Source organism: Leptinotarsa decemlineata, unplaced genomic scaffold (genome assembly GCF_025532065.1).
Source record: "Leptinotarsa decemlineata unplaced genomic scaffold, Ldec_3_MD MMD2_tig00026282_RagTag_RagTag, whole genome shotgun sequence".
Classification (NCBI taxonomy): Eukaryota; Metazoa; Arthropoda; class Insecta; order Coleoptera; family Chrysomelidae; genus Leptinotarsa; species Leptinotarsa decemlineata.
The window spans coordinates 10,256,685-10,277,756 of NW_027412668.1; the positions used below are offsets into that span (position 1 = coordinate 10,256,685).

Genomic DNA, 21,072 nt, shown 5'->3' on the forward strand with positions numbered 1-21,072 from the left:
CATTGTCAAGGCCGGTCGTGCTTCAATATTGAATCACCAACAGTGGAGGATCCGTTTGATTCCAACGAGGCGACATGTGATCCATCGCTATTAACGCAGTTTACCTGTACTCAGGATAAATATAGAGAACAAGAAAAAAAGAACAAGACTAACAAGAACAAGAAGATCAAGAAAAAGATTTTGAAAGTTATGACTCGGACGATTAAATTTCACCACTTTTTTTGAATTAAATTGCTTTTATCTCCTCAATCACCGCTAATATCCATTATTTTTCAATAGTTTCAAATCAAACAGGATCACAACTGACCCGTGGAATAGGCCTATTGGGAAACCACGTTGAAAAAATCTCGCTAAGTACATTACCTAATAGGTGGCGTGGAAACGTGTGCATATTATGACGATTACAACTATTACAACTTTTTGAATCGTTATATCTCAAAAATAAGTGGCTCGTAGGAAAAAAGTAAATTTTTTCCAAATAATTTTATGATCTATAATTTTTGTTTGTAGTATTTCAATGATAAAACTCACCGTTTTGCTGAAAATTGCGAAAAACAAATTTTTTTGACCTTTGACCTTGAATAATTTTTTTTCCTTACAGGCAAAAGATGGGGAACTTTCAAATTTCATTTTTAATGATATTTTAAACAATCTTGCTGATTTTCAGCTTGGTAGGAATTTAGGTAGCTTCGAGTGTCTAAATTGATCGGACTAATAGAAAAAGTAAAATACTCTACTCGCGATATACGGACATTACTCGCTTGAATGATCGGTAAATAATATACATCTTGACTATTATTTCATTGAACATTTCTCCATTCTATTCATCACCATTCTATATGTACTCAGTTTAATGAAATGAACGACGAGGAGAGCATTCACAGAACAATGTTGAGTCCTGATACACGTAGTCGATGAACAATATTGTGTCTCATGTGTCTGACTGAGGAATGTATTACCCTATTCAGTTCGAAATAATCCGTTTGTGGAGGTAACTCAATTACCTGTTCCATGATTATGTTCGTCGTTGAAATGAATCAAGACAACAACTTCCTTTCACAACATAGTGAAGTGTTTGATGAAAACATTAATGAAATTATGGGATTACCATCTGAATAAACTATTCACGCTTTGTATGCAACGACAAGAGTCATGCATGTTGAACTATTGACTATTCAAGAGAAATCCTGAAGGGTCTTAGAATCCAACGTGAAATGGAATTTCACTAATGAAGTATCTTTTTATGTTTTGTATCCGCCATCAATGAAAAACGTTCATTTTAAATATCATTTGCGTGCATAGAATTGATAAGAGCTGTAGATGAAGATGACATGAAATGGATGAATAACTACAACTAGCGACCAGACCCGGCTCCGCACATGTGGCAGAACATACTTGCTTTTTTTCCTATCAGTGTCATTTCAGTTTCTCTCTAAAGGGGGGCTGGAAGTTCCTGGAAGTTGAAGATGGTCACTTGTTGACCATCTTCAAGAGAAAGATGATCTTCCTTCTGGAGATGATCATTTGGTGATTGAAACACGTGTCAAGGTGTTGAAAATTACGGTTTTCCAACACCTCGACACGTGTTTCAATCACCAAGTGACCATTTTCAAGAGAAAGATGATTCTCTTTGAGAAGATGATCATTTAGAGATCAAAACACGTGTTGGAGTGTTAAAAATGGCGATTTTTCAATACACTTTCCTTCTGAAGATAATCATTGGGTGATTGAAACACGTGTCAAGGTGTTTAGTGTTGAGATGAAACTCCAGTAATATTCATCGCTTTACCAAAGGTTTTAAACAGTGCATTACAAGTACGTGTTTATACATTATGTGTGTATATACATACCTGTAGAGCGGAACACGTGTCGCATTTTTGTAAAACTGTTTAGTAAAAAGTGTCCCTTGACTATGTTGGGGATTTTTATTGAGTATAGGCCGATTCCGTTACCAAACGTGAGTATCATCATGACAAGTCAAGTGAGTGTGAAATCAATAAAAAAATCAGGATTACTGAAAATTTTAAGCGAACGAGAATGAATGAACGAATAGAATGAGTCACTCGCCAAGGCAAAAATGCCACGAAATAAATTACTGTCGTCATAGTAATTTAGTTTTGAAACATCAAATAGAAATGCTCGACCATTCTTCGCAGTGAGTACTTTCCGACTCGTAAAACCAGTTATGGTCAACAATAGATCAATTATTAATGAGTGCAGAAGTTGAATCATGAACTGGGCAGAATAGTGTTATAGCCTTTTATTATCTGACCAAAACTAACAGTTTTCGCAGCCATCTTCTCTGTTTACGATCGAGTATGAAGGCAATATACAGCTTTTATACGACATAATCGGGTTACCACTTTTTGTTTCAAATAATTATGGCAATCAGGATGAACTTTTTGATTGGGGTAAAGTTTTCATGAGTTGACCATCATTTGTGAATACTCTACATAAAATATATTGGGTAATGAATTTCATTAGATACGAGTATGTGATTCAAGTATGCGAGATGAAAAATCATTGAATTGACGAAAAATATCCCGATATAACAAAAATCTAAATCAGTGTGATTACTGTGTCGAGGAGACAAAACGAACGTAGGTATTAGGAGAATAAATATTCAGGAATAAAATCGATTTTTCTCCAACTTTGTGGTGGAATCAACTACTTTCTTCACCAACACCAAACTAATCTTCACATTATATCCAAACTTAATTTCGATAGATTCAAATTCTCGATAAGTCTGTATCAAATGGTGTTTTGAAGTATTTCCAGTTCTCCGAGTGCTCCGAAAATTGTATAAAACTTGTAGATTTTCGGTAAATACTGGGTTGTACTTTAACAAAATTGCAGAAAACGAGAATATTTTGGATACTTCAACAACTGTAGCGATCATACACATGCGGGTGTATCACCCAACTTTGGAAGAAACCAATGAAGGTTCTTGGGCCATTGACCTTGATATTTCCAAACTATTTGGTTGCGAGATCAACGATATGACGGATAAAAACACAAATCCAATGTGAGCAATCACATTGATGGTTTCCATATAGAATTTTTTTCTAATTGATTCTAATTGATGTGTGACATTTGACATTTTTTTCATTTAAATCCCAAAGGGTGATGACCACCATCGGATTGGAGAGGTGCTATGAAAATTGAGGTAATGATGAAAAAATGTCTATCTTGAATTCGAAGTCAACATATTCTTGAATTTTTTTCCTAAAAATTGTGTCTTGAAAATGTTCCATTTGTTTCGTTTTCGGTGCCGCACACTGTACAACGCTTCACTCCTGAGCATATCATGATACTGGTAAATTCCATCCAGAAATCAGCCATTCACTTCGTTAGACACCCAAACATCACAAGCAAGCAGGATAGTTTGGAACATCCAGAAAAGATCGGGAACTCGTCTCTTTCGTAGAGACGATGCTTTCACGAATATTGTTCACATGACTCGGCTCGCTTTAGTCAGAAGGAAAAATAAAGCTTTCAGAGACTTCTGAGAAATTTCCTGCAGTGTAAATACATGTCCCTTGAATCCCTTGCTTCGGCCCACTTCCATCATGACTTTGGCAGATGTGATTGTTCCGAATGGTGAAAATTCCTTTGGGAAACGTTCATCGTCAATGGTATCATCCAAATTTTCAACATACAAATTGACACTTTGATAACGGTTCAATCTTTCCATTTTCAATGCTTCGAAGCGACGTTTCAAGTCCTGTTTACGCTCAGCTTTCTTTTGGGCATGGCCAATATATAGCAATTTGCCCTCTATAATTTCCTCTCCATTCAATGTTCTACTGCATTTTCTGCAACTTCAGGATTTTCAAGTGCAATCAATTCAAATCCTTTAGACTCGAAAGAGTCCTCGACGGTTACTCATCAAACGTTGGAAAGGGAACTTTCCTAACATGAGTTCTAGGGGGGAGGTGAGTGCCCGCTCGCGGCTGGAGGCTAGCGAGCCTCATCTCCAACTGGCGTTGGCCTCTTAGGGGCAGCGGCTCCACTAGCGGGTAAAGGGATACAGGGTTGCGGTAATCCATTCATGGGTGCATTGCAGCCCCATATCGAGGCACTAGACGGCTTATGCTGTTCCGTGATCCTCGCCTGCTCCTGTACGGATCCGAGCGTTCGAGGTGTCGGGGCTCGCGGTCCTTCCGGGCTCTAGTATCCAAGTCCAGTCTTGGAGGGCACCAAGGCAGACGCTTGAGGTGTCGAACCCCGGTTGGACGGAGCTACTAGTATCCGAGCTTAGGACCCCGACCGGCCACTTCCGGGACCACATTCCCAACTGATTTGGCATGGTTGGCGGGGGCAGGTGTGCGACGCGAGCACTCTCTGGCGAAAGAAGAGCTTAGTTAACTTGTACGAACGTTCGGTCGAACGCTGCCGATGGTCCTGTCTCTTGGTTAGCCACACTAAGTAGATGTAAGGAGGCAACTCCGGGTTTGGTGAGCGGGAGGAAGCCCTGCGAAATCCTGTTGGTGTGGGGTGAGGGGCGGTACCCGCAAGGATTTCCCGAAAATCCACCCCTCCACACCCGATCGCATCCAACGCCAACTATAAATTGCAATGTTTTCCCAAAATTTTTTTGTGCACTCCATTTTTCTCATTGTTTAAACAAATTATTATACAAATTTAATGTTTGACCATATGTTTCCACTTTAAACAGTAATTTTTTCTATTTATATGTTAAATCTTACCTTAGTAGACATATATGAACATTTTTCAAAGATACCTGTGTATAAAAATAGCAGTAGGGATCTCAAACAGGTAGAAAAACGTGGAGGGGAGAGCGGAGCGACAGCTGCTATGTAAAATAGAATTTTTCAGCTAGTTTAGTTGCAAGTAACATGTGTTCTGTGAATATTGTTCTTCTATAACAGTGAAAATTTAGTTTTTTGTGAAAAATTCTTGTATATCTTTGTACTGGAAGGTGTATTGAACGTTTTTATATTGAACTATTACAAATTATTTTGTATGGCTTAATTTGGTAAGTGATTAGATTGAAAACTACAGTTCATTATTGAATTAATTAAATAATAAATAAATTGAATCGAAAATTAAAGATCAGTTTCAATAAAAAAAAATATATGATAATAATGAATCAAATGCAATTAATTAATCAATAATTGTTTTTTATTAGATTTCGAACAATGGATAAACCAACGGCTAGCAGCATGGCTGATGAAAATAGCTGCATAATATGTATACACCTGTGTTCATCTTCCGAGACAAATTCAAATTTAGGAGAAATGATAAAAATTAGTAGAGGAGTAACCTCTTTACAATCTGCTTCAATCGAACGACAAGATCGATTGTTACCTCACCTACAAACAGAATTTGTTTATGCTCATTCAAGTTGTCGACAAAAATATATTAATAAAAAGTAAATTGGAATGTCTAAAAATAAGGTCTCTGAAAATCTCTTATTATCGCCTCCGAAAAACAACTTCGAAGTAGCATGAATTTCAATAAATTCAATTGGGAAAAAACTATTTTCTTTGCGGACAAGAAGCTGGTAAAACAAAAGAAGCAAAATTGAATAAAGCTCGGCGTAGGCAGATTTCATACATCAACACTCCAACTTTAAATAAATCCATCACGAATTTTATAGCCGTCCAGAAAACTGATTTTTATGGAGATATCCATGAAAGGATTTCTGGTATAACCGACTTACAGACACTTGCAGCAAAATATCATTCGGATTGTTATAATTTGCTGAAAAATTCAATTCACCTCAGTAATGTTGGAAAGAAAATTAATCCGAGAATTTCGATGGTAGATGCAGCAATGGAGCAAATATACAAGTACATAGAAGAGAATGATGATTGCCAATTTACCATGCAAGAGTTGAAAAACGTCATCACTACAGAGCATATCCCGGATGAAAAAACTATTAAAAAACGACTAATAGAACGCTTTCACGATGATATTAGCATTTCAACTAAATTTGGGTCCGATAACATTATATGTTTGAAAAAAATTAACCATGATGTATTAACAGAAAAATTGGTACAATCAAAAATATAATAGTAAAGAAGAAGAAAAATTTCATTTTCTGAAAGCGGCGAGCGGAATTATTAGGAGAGATATGAAAGCCCATGTACGATAATGAAAATTATACGCCAAGTGACAAAATGCTTCAAGATGTTGGTGAATCAATTCCAAAATCTTTAAGTTTTTTACTGTCTGAAATAATATCAAAAGATAAGAAAAATAATACAGAAACAATTCCGAGATATGAGAAGAAATGTAAATCGATAGCGCATGCAATCATATCAACTGTACGACCAAGATCTTTTTCAAACAGATAAACAGATGTTGTACAAATATGTTTTTTTTATTTTCATCAGTCGTAATAAATTACCTTATTTTTTTAAATGTACACAATAGAGTACGTTTCATTTATAATTAAACTGGCCGAGAAATTCCATTGTACATAGCAGCTGTCGCTCCGCTCTCCCCTCCACGTTTTTCTAGCTGTTCGAGATCCCTACTGCTATTTTTATGTACAGGTATCTTTGAAAAATATTCCTATATGTCTACTGAGGTAAGATTTAACATATAAATAAAAAAAATTACTGTTTAACGTGAAAATATATGGTCAAACATTAGTTTTTTATAATAATTTGTTTAAACAATGAAAAATGGAGTGTACAAAAAAAATTTTCAGTGAACATTGCAATTTATAGTTCAAAAAACAATATCCCATATCGATCATAATAATTCATTCACTATAACTCTAATCCGAGGTTTTACGGTTTTGAATGCTCCAGGCACTCCACTACTTTCTTTGCGCGGAATGAAGCGGCCAACGTAGACTTTTTACCGTTCAGCAACATACCATTGACCTTTTCGATGGACATGTTGGCAGCTTTTTCGGTTTCAAAGTGGACAAAACCATAACCTTTACTGGTGCCAGTTTCATCTTGAGCTACTTTACAACTGAGAATATTACCAAAAGCTGCGAAAGTGTCGCACATAGCTCTGTTGTCTATGGAACGATTCGAGTTTTTAATAAATACATTGCCAACACCAGACTTCCTCAAAGAGGGATCCCTCTGGGACCACATAATTTGAATTGGTCGGCCCTTAATCAAATCAAAATTCATTGTGGCCAAGGCTCGGTCAGCATCAGCAAGTTGTTGATAATTCACATAGGCATAACCCAATGAATGCCGTGTAATCAAATCTCTGCAGAAGCGAATTGAGAGCACAGGTACGATGGTGGAAAATTTTTTGAAAAGCAGAGCTTCAGTAATATCAGAATGTAAATCCCCGACGTACAAAGACGCCAGGGGATAATTCGGGTCAGCAGGATTCATATTTCAGTCGCTGCACTACAAATACACAGATGTTTTCCACTGTTTTTCGATTTTTTTTGTGTTTTTAATAATTATTATATTTTTTTTTGCATTTTTGACTTAATTATTTCACTTTTGGAGTAGATTGTGTCACAATCACAACACCACACACTCTCACACCAGTGAAATAAACAACATAAACATTTCAACAACATTTCTACGAAATCAGAAACCAAAAAACATGAGTGTGATTTGGTGTGTATTCCACTTAAACCAATACAGTCTGTTATAGACAATAACAACCAACAATTAACCACTAACAAAGATGAAGAGGTACATTGTTAAGCAATCCTTATAAGTAATCGAGTCTCGAAATCATCCCGTTGTTATCGAAACCATCCAATTACGTTCCTATTAGGTCGTTCCGATATCTATATCGAATTGTTCATGACATCAATTATCTGCATCAGCGTTGAGTTCACTAAGTAAAGCAGAATCTATCGATAAAGGGTTAAAATCGTTAACCATAACGATACGGACGTGACCAGCGCTAAATTGACCGTGACGTATACATGGGCCCATGAGGCGGCTGCCAACCTGCAACAATCCCCTTTCATCCCACATCCGATAAGATTTAGTGCCGAGGTCCACAACAACAGACCCGATGGTTTATATCCTTAACGAACTGCTTCGGAGAATGGCTTTTTCATTCGGAAGGCATTTTTTCATTCGGATGGGAGAACACAATATGTGCCCTGTTTGCGACTCATTTGGATAATAGATCTTGGGAGATTACGTTGCAGACTCGGGAGGATCGGATAATATTCCACGGTCGAATTTCTTTCGTTTTGGAGATCCATTCCTTGATAGATTCTCTGACTACGCGGAGAATAAATCCTTGAGTTTTTCTTCACTTGCCTTTACTGATTGAAGGAATATTGCGGTTTGGAACTCTGTACCAAAGTTTTGAAAAGGAAAAGGTGTTGAAAGCAATAATACAAATATGATGATATTTTTGGTTATAATATATTTTTCGACTTCATTTTTTCATCATATTCGGAAGATGTACTCTGACAGTAACTATATTCGTATTTGAATGTTGTTGTATAATAGTATAATTTGAAACCTCTATTGATGTTTATTTATTTTTACTCATTTGATTGCATTATTGATACGAACTGTAGTTATAGAGCTCAAATGCCAACTTTGTTTGAATGTGGTTGATGTTTCGTGATGCATGTCATTAGTTCGGACTTCCATTGTCTAATATTATATGAATTGATTTAAAATTCCTGAAATAATCTTTAAAATAAAATAAAAAATTAACAATTATATCAAGTAAAAAAAATAAATCAAAATGAAATATAATACAAGCAATAACCAAAAATTCCAAAAAAAATAAACTATCAGAACGAGATGAAATTGAAAAATCACAAACAATATATGAAAACATGAAAAATCAAAAGATTTCAAATCAAGTTTCGTTAGTATCAACAATAGTCTTCGGGTGATAACTGGACTTATTCCTACGAGATCTGACTATTCATATGTCATTCGAATGCTTACACCTATCCCTTCTTCCCTTTCTCCGCTTCATCGGTTTTAGCGGAAGCCGACCGTTTGACGGGAGTTAGTCGTTTTCTGCTTGAATAGAGATTTCCTTATGTTACGTATTCCTACGCTAGCTTGGCTAAATGCGTTGTTGGATAACATAATATATGCGGCTTTCTTGAATTTCCTCCTGAACCTAAACCACCATCAGTCAACTAAGAGAGGAATCATCAAGATTGTACTACACCGTGCCTTCGGCACGGCCTCTGTAATACAAAGGAATGTTTCGAGAAGGAACTAGGCATCATCAAAAATGACCTTCAACGGAATGAATACTCCAATGGGATGGTGGAATAAGCTTTAGCTGGAAGACAGCAAGAGCTCCACAAAGAAGAGAGGCCGCACAATCAGTACTTGTCCTTTCCTATATCAGAGGATTGTTGGAAAGGATAAGAAGAATTGGGTCCAAGTATAACATCAGAACCTGCTTCGGATCTGGGAACACCATCCGTAGCAGCCTCATGAAAACCAGGCCCACCCAACGCGGACTGCGATTCTGAGAATTACATTTACCGGATACCCTGCGAGTGCGGAGAACCATACATCGGTGAAACTTAACGGCCATTGAAAGTTTGCATTGTCGAGCACAAGAAACACACACAGCGAGGAGAAACCAGCGAATAAAAAATAGCGGAGCATGTTTAGACTCATCAACATAACATCAAGTGGGCTCAAGCTGAAATCATCCACAAGAAGAAACACTGGTTTAGGAGAAAATTCAAAGAAGCATATATGTTATCCGATAACGCATTTAGCAAAGCTAGCGTAGAGATACGCAACACATGGAAACCTCCAATTAAGCGGAACACGACCAACTCCCGCCAAACGGTCATCACCCGCTGAAACCGATGAAGCGGAGAGAGGGAAGAGTGGATAGAAGAAAGCACTCGAATGACTTATGAATTGTCAGATCTCGAAGGAATAAGTCCAGTTATCAACCGAAAATGATTGTGGATACTAACAATCGCAACGTCGTGTAGTAATTTGGTTTGGAATCTTTTGAATTTTGATTTTTTCATTTCTTGGTATAAATTTTATAATTTAATCTCGTGTTAAAAGTTCTTTTTTTTGAATTTCATTGTAATTTCAGTTTCTCTGCTTGATATATTTGTTATTTTCCAACTAATCTTTTCTCAATTTTTTTACAGATTCTCTTCAGAGATTTCAAATGAATTTATGTCATTTCAGACAATGGAAGACCGAAATAATGAAATGCCAATTTTCATGGTTTGAGTAAGTGAAGGACCGATTTGTTTGGTTACATTTTGTGAAAAGGTTCAATTTACATATGCAGACTCACGTAACTAATTTTATCCATCTGCAAAGCCTTCCATTGAAGGCAATAAATATATATTATATGTCATACGAGGGTGTTGTCAGAAGTACCCGACCCAACTCAGAAAATGTTAAAATATTATTAGTTGGCAATGTCCAGACAAAAATTTATGTTGGTAATAGTGTGTAAACAAAAATGGAAAAAGAGAGGAAGAAAATAAAAAATGTTACTTTTGGTTATAAGTGGTTATAACTGGTTAGTTATTTTTGACTCAATATTTAAGCCTAAAACTAAAGCAATTAATTGAAAATAAGTTAGAAAAACTCAATATTCTTAACAGAAAACATAAAAATTTTGGAAAAAAAATATATTTTTCCAACATAGTCTCCTTACAGCTCTATACACTTTTCCCAGCGACGTGCAACAAGTTCGTTTTTATAATGAGAACTGTCTTTCTCCTCAGAATAGCCATTAACTGCCGACATAATTTCTACATCGTTGGAAAATTTTCGGAAACTGAGCTATTTTTTCTTGTTCAGGCACAGACAATTATCCGAGGAGGCTGAATCTGGAGAAAAGGTTGCGTGAGATAATAATTCAAACTTCTATTCGTTGATTTTGGTCATTGAGATAATGGATTTGTAAGCTGGTGCATTGTGTTGATGAAACAACACTTTGCAATTAGTTCACATAATACTGCATATAAAACGGTCTTCGCCTCCTTCGGAGCCGTCTCTCCATTTTAGGTCCAATGTTTTGACTATTCTTTCGTCTCAGGTTTGAAGTGATGGACTCATGTTTCATCCATGGTCGTGAAACAACGCAAGAATACTGCTTTGATGCTGTGAAACTTCGATAAACACTCAATTGAAAAATCTTCAAGACATTGTTTTTGTTATAGGGTGAGCAGACGCGTCACCAATCTTGCACACAGCTTTCTCATGTATAAATTTCGAAATAATATACGATCTATCACACTTTTTGAAATACCTACTGAGCCTGTTAGCGCACTTTCAGTCGATGATAATTCAGTACGGCTTTGTGGATTTTCTTCACCGTTTCTGGACTCGTCATCTTACCTTGTCAGCTCATAGGACCTCTTTTGAAGTCTGCTTCCCAATATTTCACTATTGTGAACGAGGGTAGATTCACCCAGAGTAGAATTCAGTTCAAATTTTATGTTGGTTCGGCTGAGGCCTTCCAAATAAAAGTATTGTGCCACATAACGATGATCAATTTTCTCCATTTCCACAAATTCACCAAATACGTACGCTATCAATGGCTGTCAAACAGATATTGAACAACGCAGCGTCTTGAACTTGAAAAATATGTTTTATAGATTGTGTACTTTCTAATACAGTGATAGTTTTCAAACAACTACCGCCATTTCTAGTTCAGGGCGTGTTCTTCTGAGACCAACATGGTTTTCATCATCTGCTATTTACCTAATATTTAATTTTTTTTTTCTAGCTGTGATTACGTGAGAGTGCGGTCATATACCGGTCTCAAAATTTCAAGAATTCCTCAGTTATTTTATTGCCGTTCTCTATGGCATGTTGTGCAACACACAGCTAACAGCTGGTGAGCGTAAATGGATACAGATCTGCTCCATTAGTGGTAACCTCGGGAGTCCCTCAAGGTTCATATCTGGGTCCGTTAATGTTTCTAGTATTTATAAATGATTGGAAAGATTGCTTCAAGCATTCACAAGTACTATTATATGCTGATGACTTGAAAATCTTCTGAAAAGTAACGACGATTCGAGATTGTTCAAAGATTCAGGAATTCCACAATGCTTTTTTAGAATACTGTTACCTCGATAAATTAAAACCTAATATAAAACCTCAGGAAAGAATTTGAAATCTCGAGTTTAGAGAATAGAAGATTATACATAATAATCGCAATATGTTACAAAATTTATAATAATTATCTCAACTGTCCCAAGTTACGTAGTTTGATGAACCGAAGAAACCCTATTAAAATTACACGATCAACCCTTTTTTTGAAATACCATTAGTCATTAGTCAAGGTACCCCAATCGTAACGATGCTGAAAGTCACAAATAAAACACTATTAATGTCCGAACTCAGCTTTGTCCAACCCCTAGAGAATTTTTTACTGGGTTGAAAAATTATATATTAAGGTTCTTTTTCATATTTTTGGATTAGTTACTTTTTTAATTTTTTCTTATTACATATGAATAGCTTTAGTTTCTTTTATTGTATACTGGCTATGAATGTACGATACATATATAACGATTTTCTCATGTAATTAGGTTACACCTGTATGAGAATAAATAAAAAAATAATAATGAATATGCATGTATATCCTTTCGCAGAAATAACATACCGTTACATTTTCAATACTCTCTGGGCAATAATATTATTAACAGAGTAGACCATATTGAAGATCTTGGAATCTATTTTGATACAAAAATAACTTTCAATCCCCATTTGGATTATGTAATAAATTCCTGCAGCAAAACCTCGGGATTTTTCTGCAGAATACGCAAAAACTTCAACAACGAGGGAGCAATCAAATATATTTACTATGCATTTGTTCATAGTAAACTTAATTTCGGAAGCGTCATATGGAGCCCACATTATGATACACATAAATTACGATTAGAAAGACTCCAGAACAGATTTGTAAGGTTATAGCATTTCAAAATAACGAAGACTTATGTAACACTTGACATTAGTGAAATTCGATATCACTACAAAAAACAGCTTCTAGAACAACGAAGAATATTAACCGACTTAGTTTTTATTTATAAAATTATAACAAACTGTTATGACTCACCCAACCTACTATCAATGATTTTTTATTGCGTTCCTGATATGAACACTAGAAAAATAAAATAACTTGCCAGATCGAATTTCAACAAATATCTGGGCAAAAACTCTCCAATAACTAGAATGTGTGATTTTGTCAACAAATATTTCAGTAACATTAATGTTTTCCCTATCACGTTGAATTCCTTTGAAATGACTATGAAAAGAATATTCAACTGATAGCAAAAATAATAAATAATTGGTTAGAATGTACAAAATTTATTAATTCATCAATTTTACTTTTTTTAAATATTTGTGGACACCGTGTATCTCTGTAAACACCACTATCAGTGGATGCTTCTATGGGTATTTACTTGTTTGTATCCCGAATTTTGAATGAATAAATAAATAAACACTGGACTTTTCTTGTCTATGGAACCATTTTGTAGAAAGTTATTGTGGTCCGCTTAATTTGCGCGACGTACTTTTTCTATCGCAATCCTCACAACTATTTCGTAAATCCGTGAAGTTTTCTTCTACATCGTATCACAGGTAGAAAACGGGGAAAAATTTCAAAAATTTATATCTTGTAAACGAATGATTTTCACTAGAAAAAGTTGTTTACTTTGTCGAGATCCACCACATACTTAGTTTTTGTGATGTTCTCAGCAACTTCACTCAGTGTTCTAGGAGCTGAGTACCAAAGATTTTCTGTCAAATTTGAGAAAAATAATGACAGCATACGTAGCGCCTTCTAGTTAATACATGGAAATTAATACAAAACGTTTAAAAAACACCGGGTGCCAATTTTCATGCTAATAACAAATTTTTTGCAAAAGTTATTTTTGAGAAACGAAGGAAAAACTCAATTTCAATACCTTGTACCTACGAAACGAAGCATTTACAAACACAAGTTTATGTAGACCTTTTTTTTAATTATCTCAGGAATACGTCACTTGGATATTTCAACGTACTCATGTTACACCCTTTATATCATCAACATTATTCCAAATATTCACAAATACCATTCAAAACTATGAGAATGTAGAAAAATCAACAGGTCATGTTTATTCTGTTGGAATAAATTGAATAGGAAAAACTTGGCAGGGAAATCAAACACTTATATCAGTTGACCGGTAAGACCGCTAGCACACATATTTCCCTTTTCCATTTCAACAGATGGAAACACGTGGTCCATTTCCATCTCATCGGTCGAGATGGAATCTTGCGTAATGAAGCGATTTCTTTCGCTCACATTTTGCTGGAAACTTACGTTTTCAAACCATGTCTTTGAATGTAATTGAGGACTTTGAATAAGTTGCGCATATACTTCCAATCGATTTCAGTAAGGTTCGCTTGAATGGAACTTTGGGAGTGATATAGATTCAGTTGGGAAACTGAAATTTGATCTGCAGCTTGTGGTCGAGTTTCTCCAAACGTTGATTTATAATTTCATCCGTTTGAATATGTGTGGTTAACAATGTTGAAGGTTCGGATTCCCAGTGTCTATGAAAGAAATATGGATGAAAAAATGAAAATAATAAAAAAATTATGAGACAGAAAGTGATATCGAAAATCAGTGAAAATTTATGAAACAATTGGTCTAAGAGGTAACAAATTATGAAAACTCATTAAAACAGTTTACTGTATGCTTTTCACTATAAGAGGTTTTACAAAAAACGCGAAACGTGTTCCGCTATACAAGCTTGAGAAAGTCATTGAATAGCGAAACACGTGTCGCCGTTTTCGTGAAACCTTTTATAGTAAAAATCATACAATAAACTATATTTATGAGTTTTGATATGAATTCTCATCATGTATCGGCCAGATCTATTCACAAATGATCAAATTTTGTAACCTCAAATGGAAATTATTCAACAAATGAGTTGAACAAAAAGTGACATGTCTATTATATGCAAACAACGACAATAAAAATACAAATAGAATGGGAAATACCAATAAAGAATGAATTGAAAAAAATTGGTTGATAATTTTTCTTTCATTTTCAGTTTTCCATTTCCATTTCAAATTTTTCATTTTTTTCAATTGTCATTCATCACATATTGTTCCACATTTTCACAATTTCCATTCAAGGTCATGATGATTTGTTGTCTTTACAAATTAACCTTATGGTTTTCAATTCCATTCACAGTTATTTTTTTTAAATTATCAATATTTTTATTTTAACTAACGGATCCAAATATCTCCAGTATTTTTAATGTTTTATTCATTTTCTATTTTGATCTTCATCAGATTCCAAATGTATTGTTCTGGAACTGATACCCTTCTTCAAAAATATTGATTACTGTCCAATGAAGGCCAGTATGGCCAGGAAATCAGACCAGAAAAAAAATTGCATATTACTCCATTTTATATAAATATTGTCGTTCCAATACGGGGCATGGAGGTACGATGATTGTACTGAAAAATAATAATGTCAATGACTTCGCTAATGTTGATCAATATAATGGAATGTTAGTAGAAAATGAATTTGATTTCTCTATGGCTATGGTATACAATAAAACGAACCATTTGTATATCATAGGAGTTTATAGGCCACCTAACTCAAATAGGCCCATTTTTATAGATCGACTAGAAACTCTTTTTTCTGAAATACCCATTCACGCACATATTCTTGTAACTGGTGAACTGAATATTGACTTTGAAGATAAGGAATCAGCAGTGACATTGGCTTTGACTAATCTATTTTTATCATCTAACATAAAAATGCATGTAACAGAGCCTACCAGAATTTCGCAACATTCATCCACTACTATTGATTATGCCTGCTGAAATTTAGATGAAGCGAATGTTCTGTGTTCGGTCATTTCCTCCGGTCTTTCAGACCATGAGGCTTTGTATGTGAAAATACTTATGAAAATCAAACACTCTTGTGATCATAGATTTGGTAGAATTTATAGCAGAAAGAACTACAATAAATTCAGAGAATGTTGTGGAATAATCAACTTGAATAGTATGCTATATGATTAAGAACCATTACCTAGCTCCAAAAGAACTCAATGATTTCTATTGCTCTATTCGTGAAAAACTGAAAGAGAACATAAAAGCCAGTTGTGACCCCTTGGAATACCTTAAAAATGTAAATGTTATTGAAAATTGTATTCTTACAGATACGGATTTACATGAGCTTATACAGATACTCGATGAAATCAAAAATAAAAATTCGGCGGGTATGGATGGAATGTCTGTAAGAATATTTGAAAATATACCTCTAAGTGCATGGTTGAATGCATTAATAAATCATTCAGGTATGGTATATTTCCCACATGTTTAAAAACAGCTATGGTTATTCCATTAAATATGGGCAGAGATTTGGAAGACCCTTGAAATTTCAGGCCCATTTCTTTATTATCGACCCTATCGAAAATTATTGAAAGATCAGTGAAAGAAAGACTAATGTCCTTCTTATCCATGAACTATGTGCTATCTAGCCTTCAGTTCGGTTTTCAAAGTTCGAAAAATACTGCAGATGCCATTTTTTCCTTTCTAGAAAATGCATACTCTAGCATAAATGATAGCAAGGCTGTTGCAGTCGTGTTTTGTGATTTTTCGAAAGCTTTCGAATGCGTTGTTCATAAGACAATGCGGAAGCTCAGCCATTAAGGGATAAGGGGAACAAATTGGAACTGGTTTGGTTCATATTTGACAGGACGTCGACAGGTGGTGAAAACATCAAGTGGGCAGTCTGATCTCAGTGACATAAAACATGGAGTACCTTAGGGGTCTGTTTTAGGACCAGTGTTATTTTTAATATACTTAAATGACCTAATAACCATTAACAACCACTATCATATGGAGTAATGAAGGAATTAATCATCTATCAAATACGATAAAAATAGATTTTCAACAAATTTAAGCCTGGTATAACGCAAACTCCTTGTGCTTCAACCTAAACAGAACAAAACTAGTTACTTTCAAATGTATATTAGACGATTCAGATTTGGATAACCACAACATAGAAAACATACAGCACACTTAATTCCTAGGCATTCACATAGATAATGAATTGAATTTTAAAGAACGTGTATTCCATCTGAGTGAAGAAGTATCTAGTGGATGTTTTGCTATTAGAGTGATATCAAATGAACTAGGGTACACTACAACTAGAATGGCTTAGTTTGCACTGATCGAATCTCATATTCGCTATGGAATAGCTTTCTGAGGCCATTATAGTTCACAGTTACAGAATATGATATTTAAGCTACAGAAGAGGTCTTTGAGATACCTTACAAAGTCTAAGCCGAGAGATAACTGCATTCATTCATCAGCCACAAAATATTAACTGTCACCTGTTTATACATAATGGAAACAGTATACTCAATTCATAAAAATGAAACTAGCATGTACACTCCCGAAACAAATTGTCACAACACCAGACAGAACCATATGCTTCACTTACCTATTCCAAAATTTACCTTGACTCATCATTCTCTGATTTATGAAAGTATTGAAGCATATAATCACTTTCCTACCATTATAAAAATAGCACAGATATCAAAATATTCCGAAGTATAGTTAAAGATCTTTTGATCAACAAAGCTTATTATTCGATCCATGAATTCTACCATGATAACCTATAATGTTCACCTAAACTCACCTGTCTTCTTAATGTTTTATTTGTGAAATTGCTGTCTGTATTTGTTATATTTTATGTCAGGTATGTTTCATTTGTGAAATTGCTATGTTTGTGTTTCTTATATTTTATGTCATGTATTGTATTTTGTATTTTTTATATTTTATGACATTCATTTGATTTTTTCACAAGACTTTGTCAATGAGATACTAATCTTTCGACAATAAAGCATATTGATTGATTGATTGATTGATTGAGACAATCTGTTGAGTCTTCCTATCGAAAAGAGTTGTTTTTGGCAATTTTGCTACCAATTTAGACGTTGCTGGGTAGGAGCCACGAACTTCCAACACTGCTTGACTGTGCGAGAATATTTTTATTATATTATTATTATGAGGTTTGATTCTTCCAATCTCTCTGAACACAATTCAATGGCATACATTTCCGCTTGAAATACAGTCGCATAGGTTCCTAGACAGGTTGATAACTCTCTCTTCTGGGTCTGCGACTGCACCAGAACCGGAAGGTACTTTTGATCCATCTGTGAACCAACAACTATCTGCTCGCAATATTTCATTATCCCGAAGGATCTAGTCTTATCTAGTCGGGAACTATACTTTATAAGGCAGTTCCTAGTTGACAGTTAGAGGCATACAGTCAGAGGTCATTTCCAGAATGCTGTGACTTCCGGTCTACACCAACAGTCGGTTGCACTCTGCAGTATACAGAGTGGATATAATAATTGACTCATGGTTAGGTAGCGATCCGAAAGTATTACAGTCACTTCCGTACTTGGTAGAAATTTACGGCGATGGCACTAAATTTGAGTTTTTTTTCTGAAATTTGTTAATTGATATTTGTTCTTTTTTGGTTTCTGTTTCTTTATCGTATCATTTCTCTTTGATTTTCTTTATTATAGATTATAGTAGTTTAGTTTTGAAGCCGGCTTCTATTCCAAAATCTAGCAAGTGCAACTGAAGACCTCTGCTTCTTGCAGGAGACCGAACTCAAGATACTTTCGGCATTGCCTAATTATTCAAAATTTGCATCATGTGACAGCAGCTGCCAAATTAATTTGACAAACAAAACACGGCAATAGAAAGAGAGCACAGAAGGTTTAAGCTCAATCATATTTTTCTTCAATTCAATAACAGATAGAGGAAGATAAATGATATTGTTACGAGTGTTGATAAACCGAAAAATGACGTAGTATTACAGTGGTGACGGTGGGATTTTATACATATAAGTTCAGCTACTAAAATTGGTGACGATAGGTGGGATCAGCACATAAAGTTACAAGTACCGGATTGTTACACTGGTGACCAGTCATCAAAATAATGAACTCAATGATATTGCAGGAAATAACATCTGTTATGTGTACATCGACGGGCTAACAATACATTGTGTCAGCGTCAATATTATCAACTTGTGTGACGGCTATATTAGCTTATAGTGCAATGAAATGTATTCATATCAATTTACTATGTTCTTTGTCTCTTCCTTCATCTTTTTTTATGACTAAAGCAGACGCAAACACGCCTGGTAGATTCATCCTTCCTGAGTATATAATTTAAACTGATACTTCATTGAACTGTTGAGCAATGAGCTCAACCTTTATTGTGTGAAGAATATCGCTTCCATAAAATTGATCGTGTATGATCGAGTTGCAGAAGGAGTTCAGAAAATTGAATGAAATGAAATAACGCATTTTGAATCTTGATTTCTATTTGTCTTTTTATGGCACCCTATTTAACAAATGCGAATATTACTTTCGTAATGGACTTTATTAAACATCCTCCGAGTCCTACCAAAGTAGTAGACGTATGATACCTTGCAGAAACACCCATTTATGAGGTAATTGTCCTTGTAAATCATAGCATCAGACGGTGTGTAACAACTTTAATGGTTGGAGAAGTGGAGTCAGGAAAATATATCATTTTTATTACGATGCCGTTAAAAACACTTACGTACCATATCTTGTAACTAACATTCGTGAGCTGTTTGAATGTCATATATGTGAATTATGTTTCATACGCAAACTTTATATACGTTAAGGAAAGTTTCAGGAAGTGTCATTTGGAATAGTGAAGGAGATCGTATTTTAATAACACCAGATAATACTTGGTTTATCGTATTCACATTAGCGAAGATTGAAATTTCTTCAGAGTGTTGCACAATAGTCGATTTTTTTAAGAAAATGAAAGTTTTTTATCGTCAGATAGTATCTCAATGTTCCGAAGGCAGAAATCTACCTTTTCAGAATTGTAAGAAATCAATTGAATTTTTTTTCCAATAAGCTTTCTTGAGATGTTAGAATGTGAAATATGTAAATGTTGTTGATTGACTTTCGAGATATTTGATGTACTAGACGTTTTTATCTGAAATTGATCTGTCGCAATGTCGTCACTATCCATTTCTTCCTTCATATAAGTATCTGAACACCTGTACAATCTTTTGTTTTTTTTTGGTAGGCTAAGTCATTGAATACAATAGTGACAAGTAGTGAATGTTTGTTCTGAAAACATTTTTGGAATTATGACTAAACTCATTTGGATCGAATGAATTGTTGGCCCTCCATAAAGTTCTCATTACAAAAAGTCTTCTTTCCTCATTTCAGTTACAGTCAATAGTTTTTCATGTCGGCAATGCTTCATTATGTTTATATAATCATTGCTTTCATAAATCCTTTGATTCATCATTATAGCTTTTTCAATGAACGAAAAATCTGAATCATTTGGTAGAAAGTTTTGGCCCGGTACTAGATACTTGAGATGAACTGTTTCTAAAGTTCGATAATTGCTGAAAATTGTTTTCATCATTGAAAATATCTTAATATTGCGATTCTGTCCTCCGCAACTATCTGACCATATTATCAGCGTTTTTGTGTTTGGATTGAGATGATTTTCAATAAACTTCTTCAGTACAGATTCAACTTTTATTCCTGCCTCAGAATCGAATGATATTTGTACCAATTGTCTTCCGCGATTCATGACTTCTGATCAAAATATACCGTCAATACACTGTCTATAAAACACTGGTAGCCGTTAATGATAATGATCATTCACCTACTATAGATCGGTGATTACTGAATATATTATTGAAAACCCCAGACCAATGCAAACGTGAAAAAATGGACGATTATGAACAAAACTGACCGACAGTATAACTAGGAAGTGAACAATAATCAGAAGAGAACCAAGTCACGAAGAGTATAAGCGACATTGCTACTCGTTTCGTTGAATATCTAATCGGAACCAAGCGTTCAGGTCCTTTCTGATTTATTCTGTATCTGCAATGATCCGCTTAGGTTCCTGTGCAAGGTCATTTTTCAAGCGCTGTTACACATCTGGCACTTGGTTTAGTTCAGAAACATGACCCGAGAGTACATATTTGTGGTATAGTGCTATAAACTCATTTTCACAAAAAGGTCGGTTGGTTCCTTATTGATAAGCATTACCCTATTATAAAAAGAATGGAAAGCTGTTAAGAGAAGCGACACCTTTG

At 35.0% G+C, this 21,072-nt stretch overlaps 2 protein-coding genes across 2 annotated transcripts in view; both read right to left on the reverse strand.

Annotated features, from left to right (window-relative positions):
- LOC111502089 (uncharacterized) overlaps window positions 1–21,072 on the reverse strand; it is a 595,228-nt gene that overhangs the window by 287,216 nt on the left and 286,940 nt on the right. The window lies entirely within an intron of this gene.
- Window positions 3,437–7,387, reverse strand: LOC111502083 (polyadenylate-binding protein 1-like). Its single transcript, XM_074179538.1, is given in 4 exon segments — window positions 3,437–3,801; window positions 3,804–3,884; window positions 6,798–6,830; window positions 6,833–7,387. Coding segments are annotated over 4 exon segments (966 nt in total). The 5' UTR covers window positions 7,335–7,387; the 3' UTR covers window positions 3,437–3,451.